The sequence below is a fragment of the Barbatula barbatula genome, assembly GCF_947034865.1.
Source record: "Barbatula barbatula genome assembly, chromosome: 7".
NCBI classification, from domain to species: domain Eukaryota; kingdom Metazoa; phylum Chordata; class Actinopteri; order Cypriniformes; family Nemacheilidae; genus Barbatula; species Barbatula barbatula.
Window position 1 is genome coordinate 11,076,274 of NC_136770.1, and position 15,427 is coordinate 11,091,700.

Consider the following 15,427-nt stretch of genomic DNA (forward strand, 5'->3'; position numbering starts at 1 on the left):
CCTGTAGTTAGTTGCTTATTCACCCTGGCAGTCAGCTCCCTTTGTCTCTCATTGTGTGTGTCAGGAAGTAGGGGGAAGGGGGAAGAGGACTCAGTTAGAGCCTCACTTTCGCAGGTTAGCAGCGACTCCTGGCCCAGCATCAGGGTGGACTCCAGCTTCTCTCTGAGGAGAAGATAGTGCCTGGTTTTCTCCACCTATCATACCACAGAGGGCAATATGTAAGATCTTCAAGAAAATTTGCAACCAACAACACAGCTTAGACACAGTATTGTTCATGTGTGATAATGAAAATGAATGGCTGTTCTCACCTCCCGCAGAAGGCTCAGTTTCTCCAATTCCCACTGATGGTCCAGGATGAGGCTGTCACTACGGGGCCTCCAGCCAGCCAGGTTCTCCTCCCCTTGCACATACGCCACTGACGTGTCCAGCACCCTTCTACGCCGTCTCTGCATCCCTGCACATTCAGGCATCATTTAAAATTCCCTTAAAATATAAACTGTCCAATATAACAAAGTTTCCAGTACTGTCTTACCTGGGCTGCCACCATCATCAATGTGGCACAGATTAAGCTCATATACACCGGTCACTCGGTTTCTTGCAGAGAAAAAGAGAAAAACATAAAAAAATTACAACTTGAAGGTACAAGTCACTAGTGCAGTAATGTAAAAATAAAAAAACATACCCTTCAGATGGCCTCAAACTGGCACTGCTGAAGAGGTTTTTGATGGAGCTAGATGCAGGGAGCTTGGCATCTCGTGAGTAGAACACCATGCATAAGTCTTTAGTAAGCACTGTGGGTTGTGTGCAGTTCTCCATCTGAGATATATAAACCATTGTGAGCTTTTCCAATAGTGTTAAAATAACTATGGTTTGATAAAGAAAAAGAAACATCATTACAGCTACAAAGCAGTTTCTCCTTTTCACATATGCAATGGGTTAGGCTGTTATAAACCCTCTGTTTAGTATACTACAATCTAAACCAACTACACCTGCAAATCTCCCCAAAAGAATTTCCTCAAATCTAAAGGAAATGACTGGATGGTCTTGATTACCTCCAGGTAGGCCGACAGAGTCATGTAGATTTTGTCTCCATTAGGAGTGACGCGGTTAAGCAGCAAAGAGTTGTGCATGGAAGAATCCCAAGCTGCCTCAAAATGGTAGAATGTTCTATAGGGTAGAAGATGGTCTTCAGTTACTTTTTTTGTAATGAAGACCAAGGTGTATTCTCAGGAAGAAAATTGACAGGAAGAGAAACCCTGGAAGACTTCAAAAGATAGAGCAGTGGCCAAAAGTGATGTCCAAACGTGGCAAACGGTGTTATATTTAGATATAAAAAAGGAGTGTAAACTTAAGCTTGGCTTCAAGAAGGAGCCTTGACAAGTCGCACAGAACACATGAGAAAGCTTATTTAGTCAAAGCCAGGAGGAATGGGTTCAAATAATCATTAACAAATATTAATAACTGATAACATTTTTAGTTAATGTATGCCATAATTCCTTTTGAGCTTTTTTGATACTGTTTTGTTCACAGTATATTTGATTTAAATCCATTTTTAATGGTAGTTTGTAGCTTGCTTCGTGCGAAATTGTTTAATCTACACTGCAAATACTATACAAATATGTCCCCGGACATCACTTTTGGTCACTACTACATAAGCTAATAATGCATAACGTAAGTTTGACCACGTTAATACTGATAAAATAGATCATATTAAAAAGTGAAAAATGTAAACATAAGTGTTTCTAATGGAACAGAGAAAATATAAATGCATGCAACAAAGCACTTTTATCTTTAGGATATTATATTAATTACAACCCACAGTGATGTGCAAAACAATGATGTTATAACAAAAACGAAAATGAATTTATGAAACTAAGACATGAAAATTAGCAGAGAATTACTAGATGATTAAGCTCGTACATAGGATAAATTCCCAAGGAAATGCTTTGAGTGGAAAAGAAAGAATTAATGATAGAATCTCAAGACAGCTGAGATGCATAACTTTTCATTATTATTTTAGCAGTTACATTTACATTTAGCAGATGCTTTTATTCAAAGCGACTTACAAAGAATTCAGGGAGCAATAAGCGATCCGTCCATATGTCCTTTAAGCGCTCTTGTGTTCTGTTATAGTACTCGGTTACATGCTGTTCAATTAAATAACACAAAGTACAAGGGTGCGATTGGTGTATTGCATCCAATCAACCATGAAAAGAATAAAAAGTTCAGCGACTTGACTATAATTTATGTCTACCTCCCTTCATCTGAAGGCAGTGAAAATTGTCTTTACTTTTTAACATTTTGCTCAAAATATAAAGAAAAAACATATGCTCCCATTAAAAACAAACCATTACAAATACAACACAGTTTTGTGAAAGGAAAACTTATTTTCTTTGTGCTGCCTCCCATGGTCAAGGTAGCAGCTCCGAGTCGCTCTCCGATAATGGCAGATAAGGGTTAAGAAATCTGATGTTTTTTCATTAAATTATGAGGCTATTCTATAACCTATCTGATGTTTAATGCCAGCAGAGCTGTGAAAAATCAATTAATTTTAAACTTTAAACCTGTTTTTCTCCAAATTATGTTCCTGAAAAACAGCCATGACTTTTGTTTCATAAAAGGTATGAGCCTTGAAACTATTAAAAACCAATATGGAAAGGGCTTGAACCCAGCTTTCATACAGTATCAAAATCTGTAATATGTAAGTTTTAACCATGTGTTGGGTCATCCCAGATCACATTTAAGTCCCACCACCATATTTAACTGAGGGCATGAGGTACTTTTCCATATGGCTCTGTATGCGCCAATTGTGTTTATTGCCAAAAAGCTCTATTTGGGATTCATCTGACCATAGAACCTGATACCTTTTGACATTTCAATTGAATTTAATTGAATTGAACATTTCAGCAGTGTCTGGCAAACTGAAGATGCTTGAGTTTGTTTCTGGATGAGCATTGTTTCTGGATTAAGCTTTAATATTTTTTCGGTACTGTTTAGTGTGTTGACAAAATGTTATATGCTCTCCTACTTGTAAGTCACTTTGGAAAAAAGCATCTGCCAAATGAATAAATGTAAATGAGTTCCCTTTCTGTCGGTCTCGCGACTTTGTGTTGAGACTGACAAAATGGAGTTTGACTTGAGAACCTATCATCTCTGATTATACTTTGAAATGGCCGCCGACTTGTGCGGCATGCCCATTCATTCACCTTTTTTGTTAATCAAAACCTGCGAGGCTTATTCAATTTTATTTATATAGCGCTTTTCACAATTTGCATTGTTCCAAAGCAGCTTTACAGGGGGAAAAAACTAAAAACACAAAAAAGGTAAAACACAGTACATGATTATTTTAACTTGTTATTAAAACACCTAGTAAATAATATCTAATGTCAGCAGTTTCCCGGTGGTTTATTTAGCATATGTAGCATTAAGTGAATGCTCGGCTGAAAAGATGTGTCTTCCATCTAGATTTAAATTGGGCGAAAATTAGAGAGCGTGATGGCTTGTAGTGTGATAGAAGCTCTGTTAGGTAGGTAGGGGCTAAACCCTTTAAGGCTTTATAAGTGATTAAAATAACTTTAAAGTCAATACGATACTTAATGGGTAGCCAGTGAAGGGATGATAAAATTGGGGTTATGTGATGGTATTTTCTGGACCTGGTTAGAACTCTGGCAGCTGCATTCTGAACTAACCGTAGTTTGTTTATTGATGATGCAGGACAACTACTAAGTAGCGCATTACAGTAGTCAAGTCTTGAGGTCATAAATGCATGAATAAGCTTCTCCGCGTCAGCAACACAAAGAATATTTTGTAATTTGGCAACATTTCTTGTGACATTTGAGATGTGATTTCGAAATGACAGGTTGCTGTCTAATATAATGCCTAGATCTTTTACTGTATTTGTTGGAGTAACAGTAAATCCTTCAACTTGCAGTTTATTATCAGAGATATTCGGTTTGCGTGTTATTGGTCCTATAAGTAATATTTCTGTTTTATTTTAATTTAAACGAAGGAAATTACAGGTCATCCAATGTTTTATATCTTCAATGCACTCTGCCAATTTGGATAGCTGGGAGGAATCATCTGGTCTTGATGAGATGTATAGCCAAGTATCATCTTCATAGCAATGGAAGCTAATTCCATGTTTTTTAATAATGTTTCCGAGGGGCAGCATGTATATGGAAAACAGCACGGGTCCCAGAACCGATCCCTGAGGTAATCCATAATTTACTTGCCCAAGATTTGATGATTCCATTAAATGGACAAATTGATGTCTGTCTGACAAGTAAGATCTGAACCATTGTAGTGCCTGTCCCTCAATACAGGTATAATTGTGTAGCGATCTAGAAGTATGTTATGGTCTACGGCAGGGGTCGGCAACCCGCGGCTCTAGAGCCGCATGCGGCTCTTAAGCGCCGCCCTAGTGGCTCCCTAGAGCTTTTTCAAAAATATGAAAATTTAAATATAATTTCTGTAGGAGGAAAAACATGACAAACATTCTTAAAGTTTTTCAACGTTGTAAAAATGTGTATAATATTTAATTTCAACATTTCTGTCAACGAAGATTTACGTCATATACTACGACACGCGTTTCTGTCAGATCGGCGGCGGCGCGCGTGATGCCAGACCGGTGGCTGACAGACACACGAACAAACCGGCGGGTGTGTCATGGATCCCAAGGGGAAAAATAGAAAGATAGTTGAGGAGAACAGATGATTCAACAGTTCTTGGACCAAATCATTTGCTTTCATTGCCAATGTGGAAAATTAGAGGAGCGCAAAGATAAATTTAAGAAGTGGATTGCATCTCCAAACTCCACTACTGCTGCTAGTTTTGTTGCAACCCGGGAGATAATAAAGCGTGGGAAAACGTTCAGTTCACAGATGATACTGATTTTTGTCAGTATATAGTTTGGGGGAAGAGGATTGTATTGTATTATTGAGGATTGAAGAGGACTGCATTTTATATCCATGGGGATGTCTGAAATTACACGATGCATATGCACGTTGCACATTTTGTTGTTTTTCCGAATCCTAAAGTAAAAATGACATAAAAAATCTGATTTCTTTATTGTATTTCTTTAATTTCATCAATGCAACGAAACATAATACATTAAAATTATAATGGAAGTTAAACCTAAAGCACCATCGTACAGCAGAGTAGTCACGTGGTGCGTCATTCTCTCCAGGATGCGATGCAGGGGAAAATAAACATTTAATCATGAATGCTCATTATGTATTTGTAGCCTACTTATCATTTTGATACTAGGGGGGTAATAAAGCTAATATAGACACTTACAGCATGTGTTGCGTTCATTATAAGGCTTATATAAGGCTTTTAATTTTTTGCGGCTCCAGACAGCTGTTTTTTATTTTTTTTTGTCCAATATGGCTCTTTCAACATTTTGGGTTGCCGACCCCTGGTCTACGGTATCAAACGCAGCACTAAGGTCAAGCAGGACTAGGTGTGAGATGTTACCTTTATCTGATGCTATGAGCAGGTCGTTTGTAATTTTAACGAGCGCAGTTTCAGTGCTACTATGCGGTCTAAAGCCTGACTGGAATTTTTCGTGTATGTCATTATTTTGTAAGAAAGAGCACAACTGAGTGGACACTACTTTTTCTAGTATTTTAGACAGGTATGGGAGATTTGAAATCGGTCTATAGTTTCCTAGTTCATTTGGATCTAAGTTTGGTTTCTTGATTAGAGGCTTAATGACGGCCATCTTAAAGGGTCCTGGGACATGGCTAAGATTAATTGACGAGTTGATAATGTTATAAATGGGCTCAACTGCAACAGGTAGTAACTCTTTTAATAATTTAGTTGGTATGGGGTCTTATTGCAACATCTAAACCTACAACTTGCTTTAGTTTAATTAAATCTTCCTGTTTTATAGGTGAAAAACGCTGTAGCCTTTCTTTTGGAGCGATGGTTGGTGCAAATTCATAGGACAGACTTGGAGGTTGAGTTTTTACTATTTTTTAACTGTAACTGTGCTAAATAAAAACCTTGGATTGTTTTTGTTAGTTTCCAATTGCCTGGAGTTGCTGACAGCATGCCTTGCGATGTAGAGGCCCCTGCCTCTCATTCGGAACAAGCCCCAGCATATGTCAACCGTCAGGTGGCGTTCGCTCATGGCAGATGTTGCAACTTGCCTGATGCCTCCTGCTCTGGAGTCAGCAGTGGGTGGTGTCCCTGCGGGACATTCATTTCCGGGACGATCTCAATCAGACATTCAATGTGCTCCCTCAACGTCTCCCCAAAGTATTCATAAACATAGAATTTTTTTTACTTTGAGGGTGCCTTTTTGCGTAAAAATCTGTGATGTCAAATGGTTGCAACCTAAACCTGTACACACTTTTTTTGCCCCACTGTATATGGAAAGCTTCAACTATGAGTGACAGAATGAGAAGTTGTTTCCAACTCCAAGCTTCACAGTAGGTATGGTGTTCTTTGGATGCAACTCAGCATTCTTTCTCTTCCAAACATGACAAGTTGAGTTTTTACCAAAAAGTTCTATTTTGGTTTCATCTGACCATATGACATTCTCCCAATCCTCTTCTGGATAATCAAAATGCTCTCTAGCAAACTTCAGACGGCCCCGGACATGTACTGGCTTAAGCAGGGGGTTACGTCTGACACTGCAGGATTTGAGTCCCTGGCGGTGTAGTGTGTTACTGATGGTAGCCTTTGTTTCTTTGGTTCCAGCTCTCTGCAGGTCATTCACTAGGTCCCCCGTGTGATTCTGGGATTTTTGCTCACCGTACTTGTGATCATTTTGACCCCACAGGGTGAGCTCTTGCATGGAGCCCCAGATCGAGGGAGATTACCAGTGGTCTTGGCCATAATGGAGTTTGATTAGTGTGTCTGTGTTTGGTTTTGCAGCCTAGCTGTGTGTCCAACCATTTCACGTCATCGAAAAAAACATGTCGGCCTCCTTAGGTTAAAATTAGTATTACATTTACTTTTTTTAAGAATTTAAAATATTTGATGTGTTTCTAACGACAAATGCTAGTAGTTTAAGGCTATTACAATGCATATATCTATACACTGGGTTCCCTTTAAGGAAATTTGCTCTAATTGACACCTAGGTCCGCTACCGAAACGCCAAGGGGACGAGTCTGCTGCTCTGTGTCGTAGAAAGTCCAGTAGAGAGATAATGCTCAGCATTAAATGCCTCGCAGATTCCGAAGATCAAAAGGTGAATGATTGGGCACACACCAACTTCCATTTATACCCATATGCACGGGGCATAAGTTCATTGGCATTTTAAAAGTACAATCAGAGATAGGGTTCTCAAGTTCAAAAATAATTATTAACGACAGAAAGAGTACAATTTATGGCAATATACAATCGCAACAATTTACATTTAAATACTCTAGAATGCTAGAAGTTCATGGTTCCTCAAAGATGAAGGATCAAACAGCACACAGCCATAACTTCAGTAATCCATACAAACCCGATGGATTAATTAATGTCTCAAGGGAAAAGTAAAAAAACACAAGGACTTTTAACTTTTCAAAGCATTTTGCCTCCGACCAACTGCATAAAAGGCATTGTGTAAAGCGCATTCTAAGTGCAATGAGAATCGCACGCGAGAAATGCCATTCTTTATTACTCACAACATAAAGAAAATGTGAATAAGTGGCAAATTATTATGGATAATTACAAATCATTTTAATGACTACTATAACTACTGTAGGAGCACGTTCTAATATTACTTGGTATGTTTAGCATAGCAGGTCAAGTAATCTAACATTTTTGGGAAAATGCCTACTTTTTTGTAATAACAAATAGGAATTACACTAGGCTAAGGTTTTTTTAACCACAGTGAGCATATTCTGTTATTAAAGAATACATGATGAAAATCATAGAACGTTCAGCAAAAATAAATCATTTTATTTCGAATTTCCCATATTGGCTACTTATGGTGAAAGGTTAAAGTAGTTCCCTGGCTCAGTCTGTTTATAAGAACACCTGCCGAATAGAATCATGCTTCTTTCACCTGTTTTTGCGCATGTCTTTAATTTCATGACAAATATAATGTGCCACTGCAGAAAACTACTTGTAAGTCGCTTTGGATAAAAGCGTCTGCCAAATGAATAAATGTAAATGTAATGAAATCATGGCAAAGAACTGACAGAGTTTTAATGTTTTAAAAATAATTAAACCTAATCCTTGACTGTGGTGAGCAGGGCAGGACGAGAGCCGTGAGGGAACTGCGCGTGCCCTGGTCTCACATATCTCACGGAGGAGTGGCAACAGGGAAGGTGTGAGACTACCAGGCCTGGATATATCTTCTGGTTTATTTTGTTGGTGTGGCCAGCAGTCGACCGCGAGGGAGATGTCGACATTTTAAGTTTGTTTTATTGTTTGTGTATATGATTAAAAGTTGTGTTACACATTTAAATTTTATTTGATGTCAGGGGTTCTGGCTCCCAGTAAACGTTCTGAACAATAGAATCACCAATAACTAGGGCACTTTCAGCAGGTTTCTCAGTCTGTGCATCGCTGGGTGGGGCAAACCTGTTCAAGACTGTGATTGGGATTGTTTAGTGATGTTTTGACTTGTGACTGCGCATTCTCACAATCTCAAAGTTTCCCTGCTGCAGGGGATCTTCGACCGGAACCAAATGATGTGCTCAATTCATATTCAAAGTATTTTCTATGGCCGCTTTACACTTACTATCTTTGAATAAAGTTTGGATGCGAAGGCTAAGATAAACATATGGCATGCAGTGCATGTAGCAATAATAGGAGAGGAAGCCGTAATTCACCGAATTTGAAAAATAGTTAATACTTAGACTTAGAGAGTTAGCACACAGAACAAGCATACTAACAGGCAAGTGTAAACTGTTACACTGTAATGTGACCAGATGGTAATTGGAATGAGGACGCCAGTAGGTAAAGTTTCTGGGATCACTTAACAACAAGTTCACATCCAACAAGTATCTTCAGGAATCATATCAGGTAAGTGTCTTCATAAATCATATCCTTTCAGGCAACAAACAACAAGGATTATAGTTACGCCTTTCTCGGGTAGGTGTCTCTAGGTTATCGGATTAAATTAAATTAAATTAAAAAACTTTGTTCCACGGGACAAACGTTACAAAACAACAGGATACAACAACCCTCAACAAAGTCCAAGGTGAAACAGTCCGACCTAAATATTGTGACAACCAAACAGTGAACAGGTGTGATGAATGTGTAATTAAAGATGGCGGGTGAACTGCGCGGTGCCAGATGGGTAATGTCATTTTCAAAAATCCGGGGATTGAGAACGGGGATAAACAGAAAGGGGTGACGATCTCGGGGGCTTGGTCTGATGAGCGTGCATGCTTACATACACAGTGCACAGGCGACAAGCTAACGTTATGCTAACGGAGTTGAGTTAAGATATCATGAATTTGGTTTAGAATGCCAAATTAATGATATCAGAAAGATTTAGGTATCAGATAAATTAGTATCGACAGTACAAATATATTAATATCAAAGGGAAGTGCTATCCAAGGATACAAACAAACCGCAAGCAGCAGGGCAGCAAGAAACATGAAGCGCTGAAACGCATTTGGTTTGAGTCGTGTCATAAATTTTTGCTAACACCCCGAAATGAATCCACCATTTGCAAGCAGTCGAAAACATACGTCATAATCTTGGCTTGCCTACTGTTTACAGTGATTGGTTGTCGCCCGGCGTTTGTCGCTTGATATTTGCATCAAGTTAAGAAGAGACCAACTTTTTTACGTTCTCGGCCGCTCCCAACGCCTTTTTCTGCCCAGCTGTCCCATAATGCAACACGTGAGCGTCAAGCGCTGCTCTCATACAAATGAATTGAAAATGATCGCTCTGCTCCACACACACTGCGCAAGTGGAAATGAATCATAAATTATGAACCAGTACAACATTCACATTCGATTTGATCAACACTGCTCCCTAGTGGTAAAAATAAATCTTATTATAAGCACAGAATGTTGGAAAGGCAGAGCTGCCAGTAAACTTGACTTATTTAATATAAAATCATACATCTACGTGCATGTGTGATAACAATAATTGATACATGATTAATATTGAGGTTAAGAGAGCTCATGGTGTGTGGTCAAACCCACAGTAATCACCTCAAGCAACCTTAGTTTGTTTCACAATATTGCTTGGAAATTTGTGATGAAGGTTAGTTTCAAAAACTATAAATTCTTCATTAGTATATGTAAAATTTGTTCAGAATTTGTTGAGCATGAGAGCTTATAAAACTCCATTATATGGGTAAATTATCAGTCCTCTTGAAATATGTATATTTAATCTGTACCACACCTTCTGTTAATGATTCAGCCAAAACATAGCCCATACAAAGCCAAATCATGCAACCAAGAGGTTCCACAAAATATCAAAAGCATACAGAACAGAGGCTTCATACTCAAAAGCATTTCCATGGAAAATAGACCACGTATTTTTCACATTTTCAGAAATATACACTTTAAACTTTTGGATAGAAAATGGACAAACCCAACTGCTAGGTTAAATTAACCCAGAAAATGTTCATATTTGACCCAACAACGGGTTAAACAACCCAGCATTTTGGTTGAAACAACCCAATGTAGGGACATTTATAACCCAACCGTTGTGCTTGTCCAATTTTGACACAACGCTGGGTTGAAATAACTGAATATTTTGTAATTTGTAAAAGTGTAAAAAAATTGCAAACAGATAAAACATGGCAAATAATTATGGAAATTTATTGGAAAAATGGGCAGGGAAATACAAGATGAAAGATACATATTCTTTTCATGTCTGACACAACGGCAGGAGAGATTTGAAAGAAAATAAATACCTAGGCATGTCCGAATCAAGAAACTGTCTGGAAAACACAAAATAAAATTTTGTTAGTGGACTAGAGAAATATAAGAATACGCATTTTATGATGGCTGTATAGAAAAGGTGACGTTGAGACCCAGATAGCTTAATCTGTACTGCAAGAACAAATAGGTTCACTGTTTCAAATGAGGAATTAATTCGTTTTTTATCCGAATAAAACGTAGCACAGTACACACAGCTGTCGAGGCCTCTGCAAAACTCGCATTGGCGTCCTTGTTTGTATTATTGCGCAAATCCTTCCAATATGGTTTTATGCATAGTTTAAATAACATAGTGTAACAGTGTGGTTAAATTACAAAAGAGGTGGTCACTACTACTTGCAAATATTTGTTGTATTCAGTAATTTTACTCAACAGTTTTTGTATTGGTGCTGTGCAGATGGACAGGTGTTATTGGGTTGATAATTCTGAAAATTTTATTTTTAATTCTGAAAAGACCCTAGTGTAAATGTTCGATAAATTGCATTAATACCTACACAGTATTATATTTATGTGTTAACAAGACGTTGTAGTTTTAAAGTGCCACTTTGTGGTCTGTTCTACTTTTATTTTGAAAGCGCCGTTTTCTTCTTCTGATGTTTTTGTGACGCTAAAACCTCCGGTTACTCTCTGTCAGTACACGATCCGTTCCACCTGCACGATCCGTTCACGCATGCGCACAACGACGCACGATACGTTCACGCATGCGCACAACGACGTTGTAGAAACCGCTCATGCGCAAATGATGATTTCGTTTAGCGACGATTTACGACACTGCACGATCTGTTCCACGCTTGCGCAGCTTTGTTTTACTTTATTTATATTTTTTACTGTTAAATAAAATACAATACTATGCTTCGTTCCACCTGGTCTCATTTCACTATGCGTTCTGTCAAGTCAGTTTGAAATACTGTAATGTTTCCCCTGACTTTATAATTTACATGAAGAAAGAACTACAGTCTAGTTAGACATGCGTGTTATGTTCCTTATTGGCTTCTGTAAACGACATTGAAGGGATTATTGTACTAATTTAGATTAAATGGATAGATATATTAGCCTATATATAGGCCCATACTAATAAATTACTACATAAAGTCAACTAGTATTATCAGATTTTAATTTAAAAAACGACACAAACTGTCTTTGACAATACTACTGACCTTAGATCGAAACACGGTAAGGTAAATAGACATGATACAGCAATGAATCGCAAAATCGCAAAATGCGTTTGGAGGAAACTGAAGATTTGCAGTCGATAAAAATACTTTATTCCACAGGAAACCAAAATCATCTATGTTCATGTAACAACTCTATTATTTTGGATTGGCAACCACATAAACACATCGTAATCATGGTAACGTAAGCGACATTTCAAAACGTAAACAAAGAATATGCCGCCAGTTGTGCCGCCTGCCGTCAAACGTTTCATCGCCTGCGTCACGGTACAAATAGTGTAGGAAAACCATGACGTTTTCTAATACGTAATTACGCGCATGCGTGAACGGATCGTGCAGGTGGAACGGATCGTGTACTGACACTCTCTCTTCACAATGTGGTGTTCAAGCATCGTCGGAGGAACTGTCATCATTTAATATTTCATTGCTATTAGTTGGTTTAAAATTATTTATATTGGACGTAAACATGATTAATATGTGAAAATGATTTATGTGCAAATTATTTGTGAAAATCGTAATTTACATATCGCGCCCCTAAAATTCAGGGTGTAGGTGCCTCGCCCATAGATTTTGCCACATGGAGAAATGTAATCCGGTCAAAAAGAGGAAATTTGCAGATTTAGATTTTAAACTTTAACCTTGAAAAGCAAATTATCAAAGGAAGTAAACAGTTTGGAAAGACATCACTGCTGCGGTCAACAGGGTTAGTGCAGTGAACCGAACTGTTGTCTTAGATTACTTGTATTGTGTGTGCATTTAAAAAAAATCTGATTTCAGTCTTTAAGAGCTTAGTTTAAAAAACGAATGTAGAAATACATTACTGATAATTTTTGCGGCACAATTATAGTTTAATGTTTACATGTAAATGTTTTTACCATAATCTTTATTTAGGTGAAGAAAAATGTGTCTGTATTGGAGGAGAAAGATATGTTTTTATAAGGGTTTAATATCGAATGCTGCTAACCTTGCATTTCAGGCTGCTTAAATCAAGCTCACACAGTTTTATGTTTGCTTAATTTATTTTTCTCTTTTACAGATCTGTCGGAGGCAGAACCAGTGTCCTTCAGCCCCCCAAAACCTACCTGGAGCCTGCCACGCAAAGCTTGCATGTAGTCTGTTTTCATTAGAATGCCTATTTATCAAACAAAGATTTCACTTTGCAAATACATTAGGTACTTACCTATTGCTTATAAGCCTAATTCTATTGATTAGTGTAGTTTTTAATGTTTTATTTTAACTGTGTATTTTAATTGTCGTAAATTATCTTAGAAGCAGGCTAGCCTAAAATCTCATAAAATGTTTTACACCAAAGCACCGTTAACCTTGTCATTTATTGTAATTTAGAACAATTAAATGTTCATATAATTAAGCTAGAAAAGAAAATAGGTCTGTTTTATAAATCGTTGTTTTAGGCTTTGCACTCGTTTGACCCTTTTTGATACCCGTGTATGTTACCTGTTGCTGTAAATTACCTACCTGTGGATGTTACCTGTTTGTTTGGATTTTAACCGGTCACCTGTTCCTCCATTCACCCCTGCAATAAACCAGTCAACTTCAGCATGTGGCATAATCCCTCAGCCTGTTCTTATTACAATGGCGAGCTGCAAAACTATAGAAAAACTACGATCCTAACCTTCATCTCCGTAATGAAATTCCACATGGCAAGTCAGTGATTCATTTTTAAAAATGTATTCAAATATTGATGTTGGAAAATCCGTAAGCCTGGAGACGTTACAAATACTCTGCTTATATATGCAATGTGAGAAAATTTTATCATTCACAGCTGTTTAGGCTGAAGCCCCGCTTGAAATTATTAGATGCTTGAACCCGGAAATTGTCTTCCTTACTTAACAACAGAATAGACTATGTGCAGCGTAGTGACGAACTTCTGCTGTCGCCAGGAGTCAGGATGTCAGTTTCCGATTTGCTATGGCATCATACAAAATGTTAGTGTTTACAAGATGTCTCAAAGATCTGCCAAATATAAGCATTAACAATATACACTGCATCGTTGACGCCTGGTCCCCTGCTCCAATAAGAGAGCGGGACAAAGGAATTAAGCTATATTTAAGGTAAGGTAATTTAAGCTCTATGTCAGGGAAAGTAAGAAGGATTCAGTAGCGAGTGTAACAATATTTTTTTATTAGAAATTGCTTAACCGGCAAATAGTGAGTCAGGTAAATCAAGTCAGATGAATAGTCCTTTGGTGTTCTACAGCAGACCTTGCTGTGATCCTGATTCAGCGAAGAAGTCTCAGTGTGAGAACAACTGCAGAGAGAAATGACTGTAATCCAGTTAATAACTCCAGCATGAGCGTGTTAGAAGTCACCCCGGGAGAATCTCCATCACAGACTGGGAGTAGCACCATAGAAGGCTAGACATGGATAACAGAACTGGACACCACCAGAACCCGGTAGGAACTGAAACGACCTGACAACAAAGGACAGAAAACTAAACTTAAGTCTGGTCGCTCTGATGAGCCAAAGCTGTTACCAGTGAGTAATCAGCGCAACACAGACAAGCACAAATCAAAACATAAAGACATAGCGCTAGATGAGGCAGTGAATCCATAAACCATGACAGTACCCCTTCCTCTATGAGAAACCAACCTGTTGCCTGTAATCATCAATAAGAGAGTGATCCAGAATGTCCCTTGCAGTGATAAAATCTAGCGTGATGTGGGACCAGGGTCTTGATGGAACCGCCAGCGGTTGAAGTAACCCCTCTGGCGGTTGATTAGCCGTCTTACCACAAGCACACACCGTGCAGGCCAATACAAAATCCCAGATGTCTTGAGCCATTGTTTGCCACCAGAATCGTTGTCTAACCAGACATTTAGTATGATTCACTTCTGTTGCACAAACTATAAAGGGTACCCCTGAACCCTCTAACCAGTGACGCCACTCCGCCAATGCAAATTCGACCGCCAGGAACTCTCGGTTACCAATGTCATAATTGCGTTTGGCGGGGTAAAACGATGAGAAAAGAACGCGCAAGGGTACATCTTGTTGTCGTCCGAGGGAGAGCGCTGGAAAAGAACCGCACCTACCCCCTCCTCTGATGCGTCAACCTCTACCACAAACTGACGTTTGGAATCAGGGGCTATAAGGATGGGAGCCGAAAAACAAAGTAGCTCTTGAGGTTGGCGAATGCAGCCTCGGCTGCATCATGCCACTTGAACGTAGTTCTGGGGGAGGTTAAGGCGGTCAGAAGAGCGGCTAGGTGGCTGACATTGTGAACGAAGTGCCGCTAGAAATTGGCAAACCCCAGAATCCTCTGTAGGGCCTTACGGTTCTCTGGGGTGGGCCAATCTACCACAGCCTTAACCTTGTTGGGTTTTCTCTAGGGAAAGTACACCCGACAGTAACCTCAGTTCCACTGCTGGGCTTGGTCTTTTACTGGGCAGTT

General features: G+C 38.7%; 1 protein-coding gene across 1 annotated transcript in view; it reads right to left on the reverse strand.

Moving 5' to 3' along the window:
* Positions 1–15,427, reverse strand: part of kif1aa (kinesin family member 1Aa) — a gene marked incomplete at its 3' end in the record, with an annotated part of 149,219 nt that overhangs the window by 19,883 nt on the left and 113,909 nt on the right. Inside the window, exons 37-42 of the mRNA XM_079460586.1 lie at positions 10,823–10,849; positions 1,053–1,167; positions 683–816; positions 533–594; positions 309–454; positions 24–194 (exon numbers count right to left, since the gene is read on the reverse strand). Of these exons, the coding sequence (XP_079316712.1) occupies positions 24–194; positions 309–454; positions 533–594; positions 683–816; positions 1,053–1,167; positions 10,823–10,849 (655 nt within the window). The remainder of the gene's footprint in view (positions 1–23; positions 195–308; positions 455–532; positions 595–682; positions 817–1,052; positions 1,168–10,822; positions 10,850–15,427) is intronic.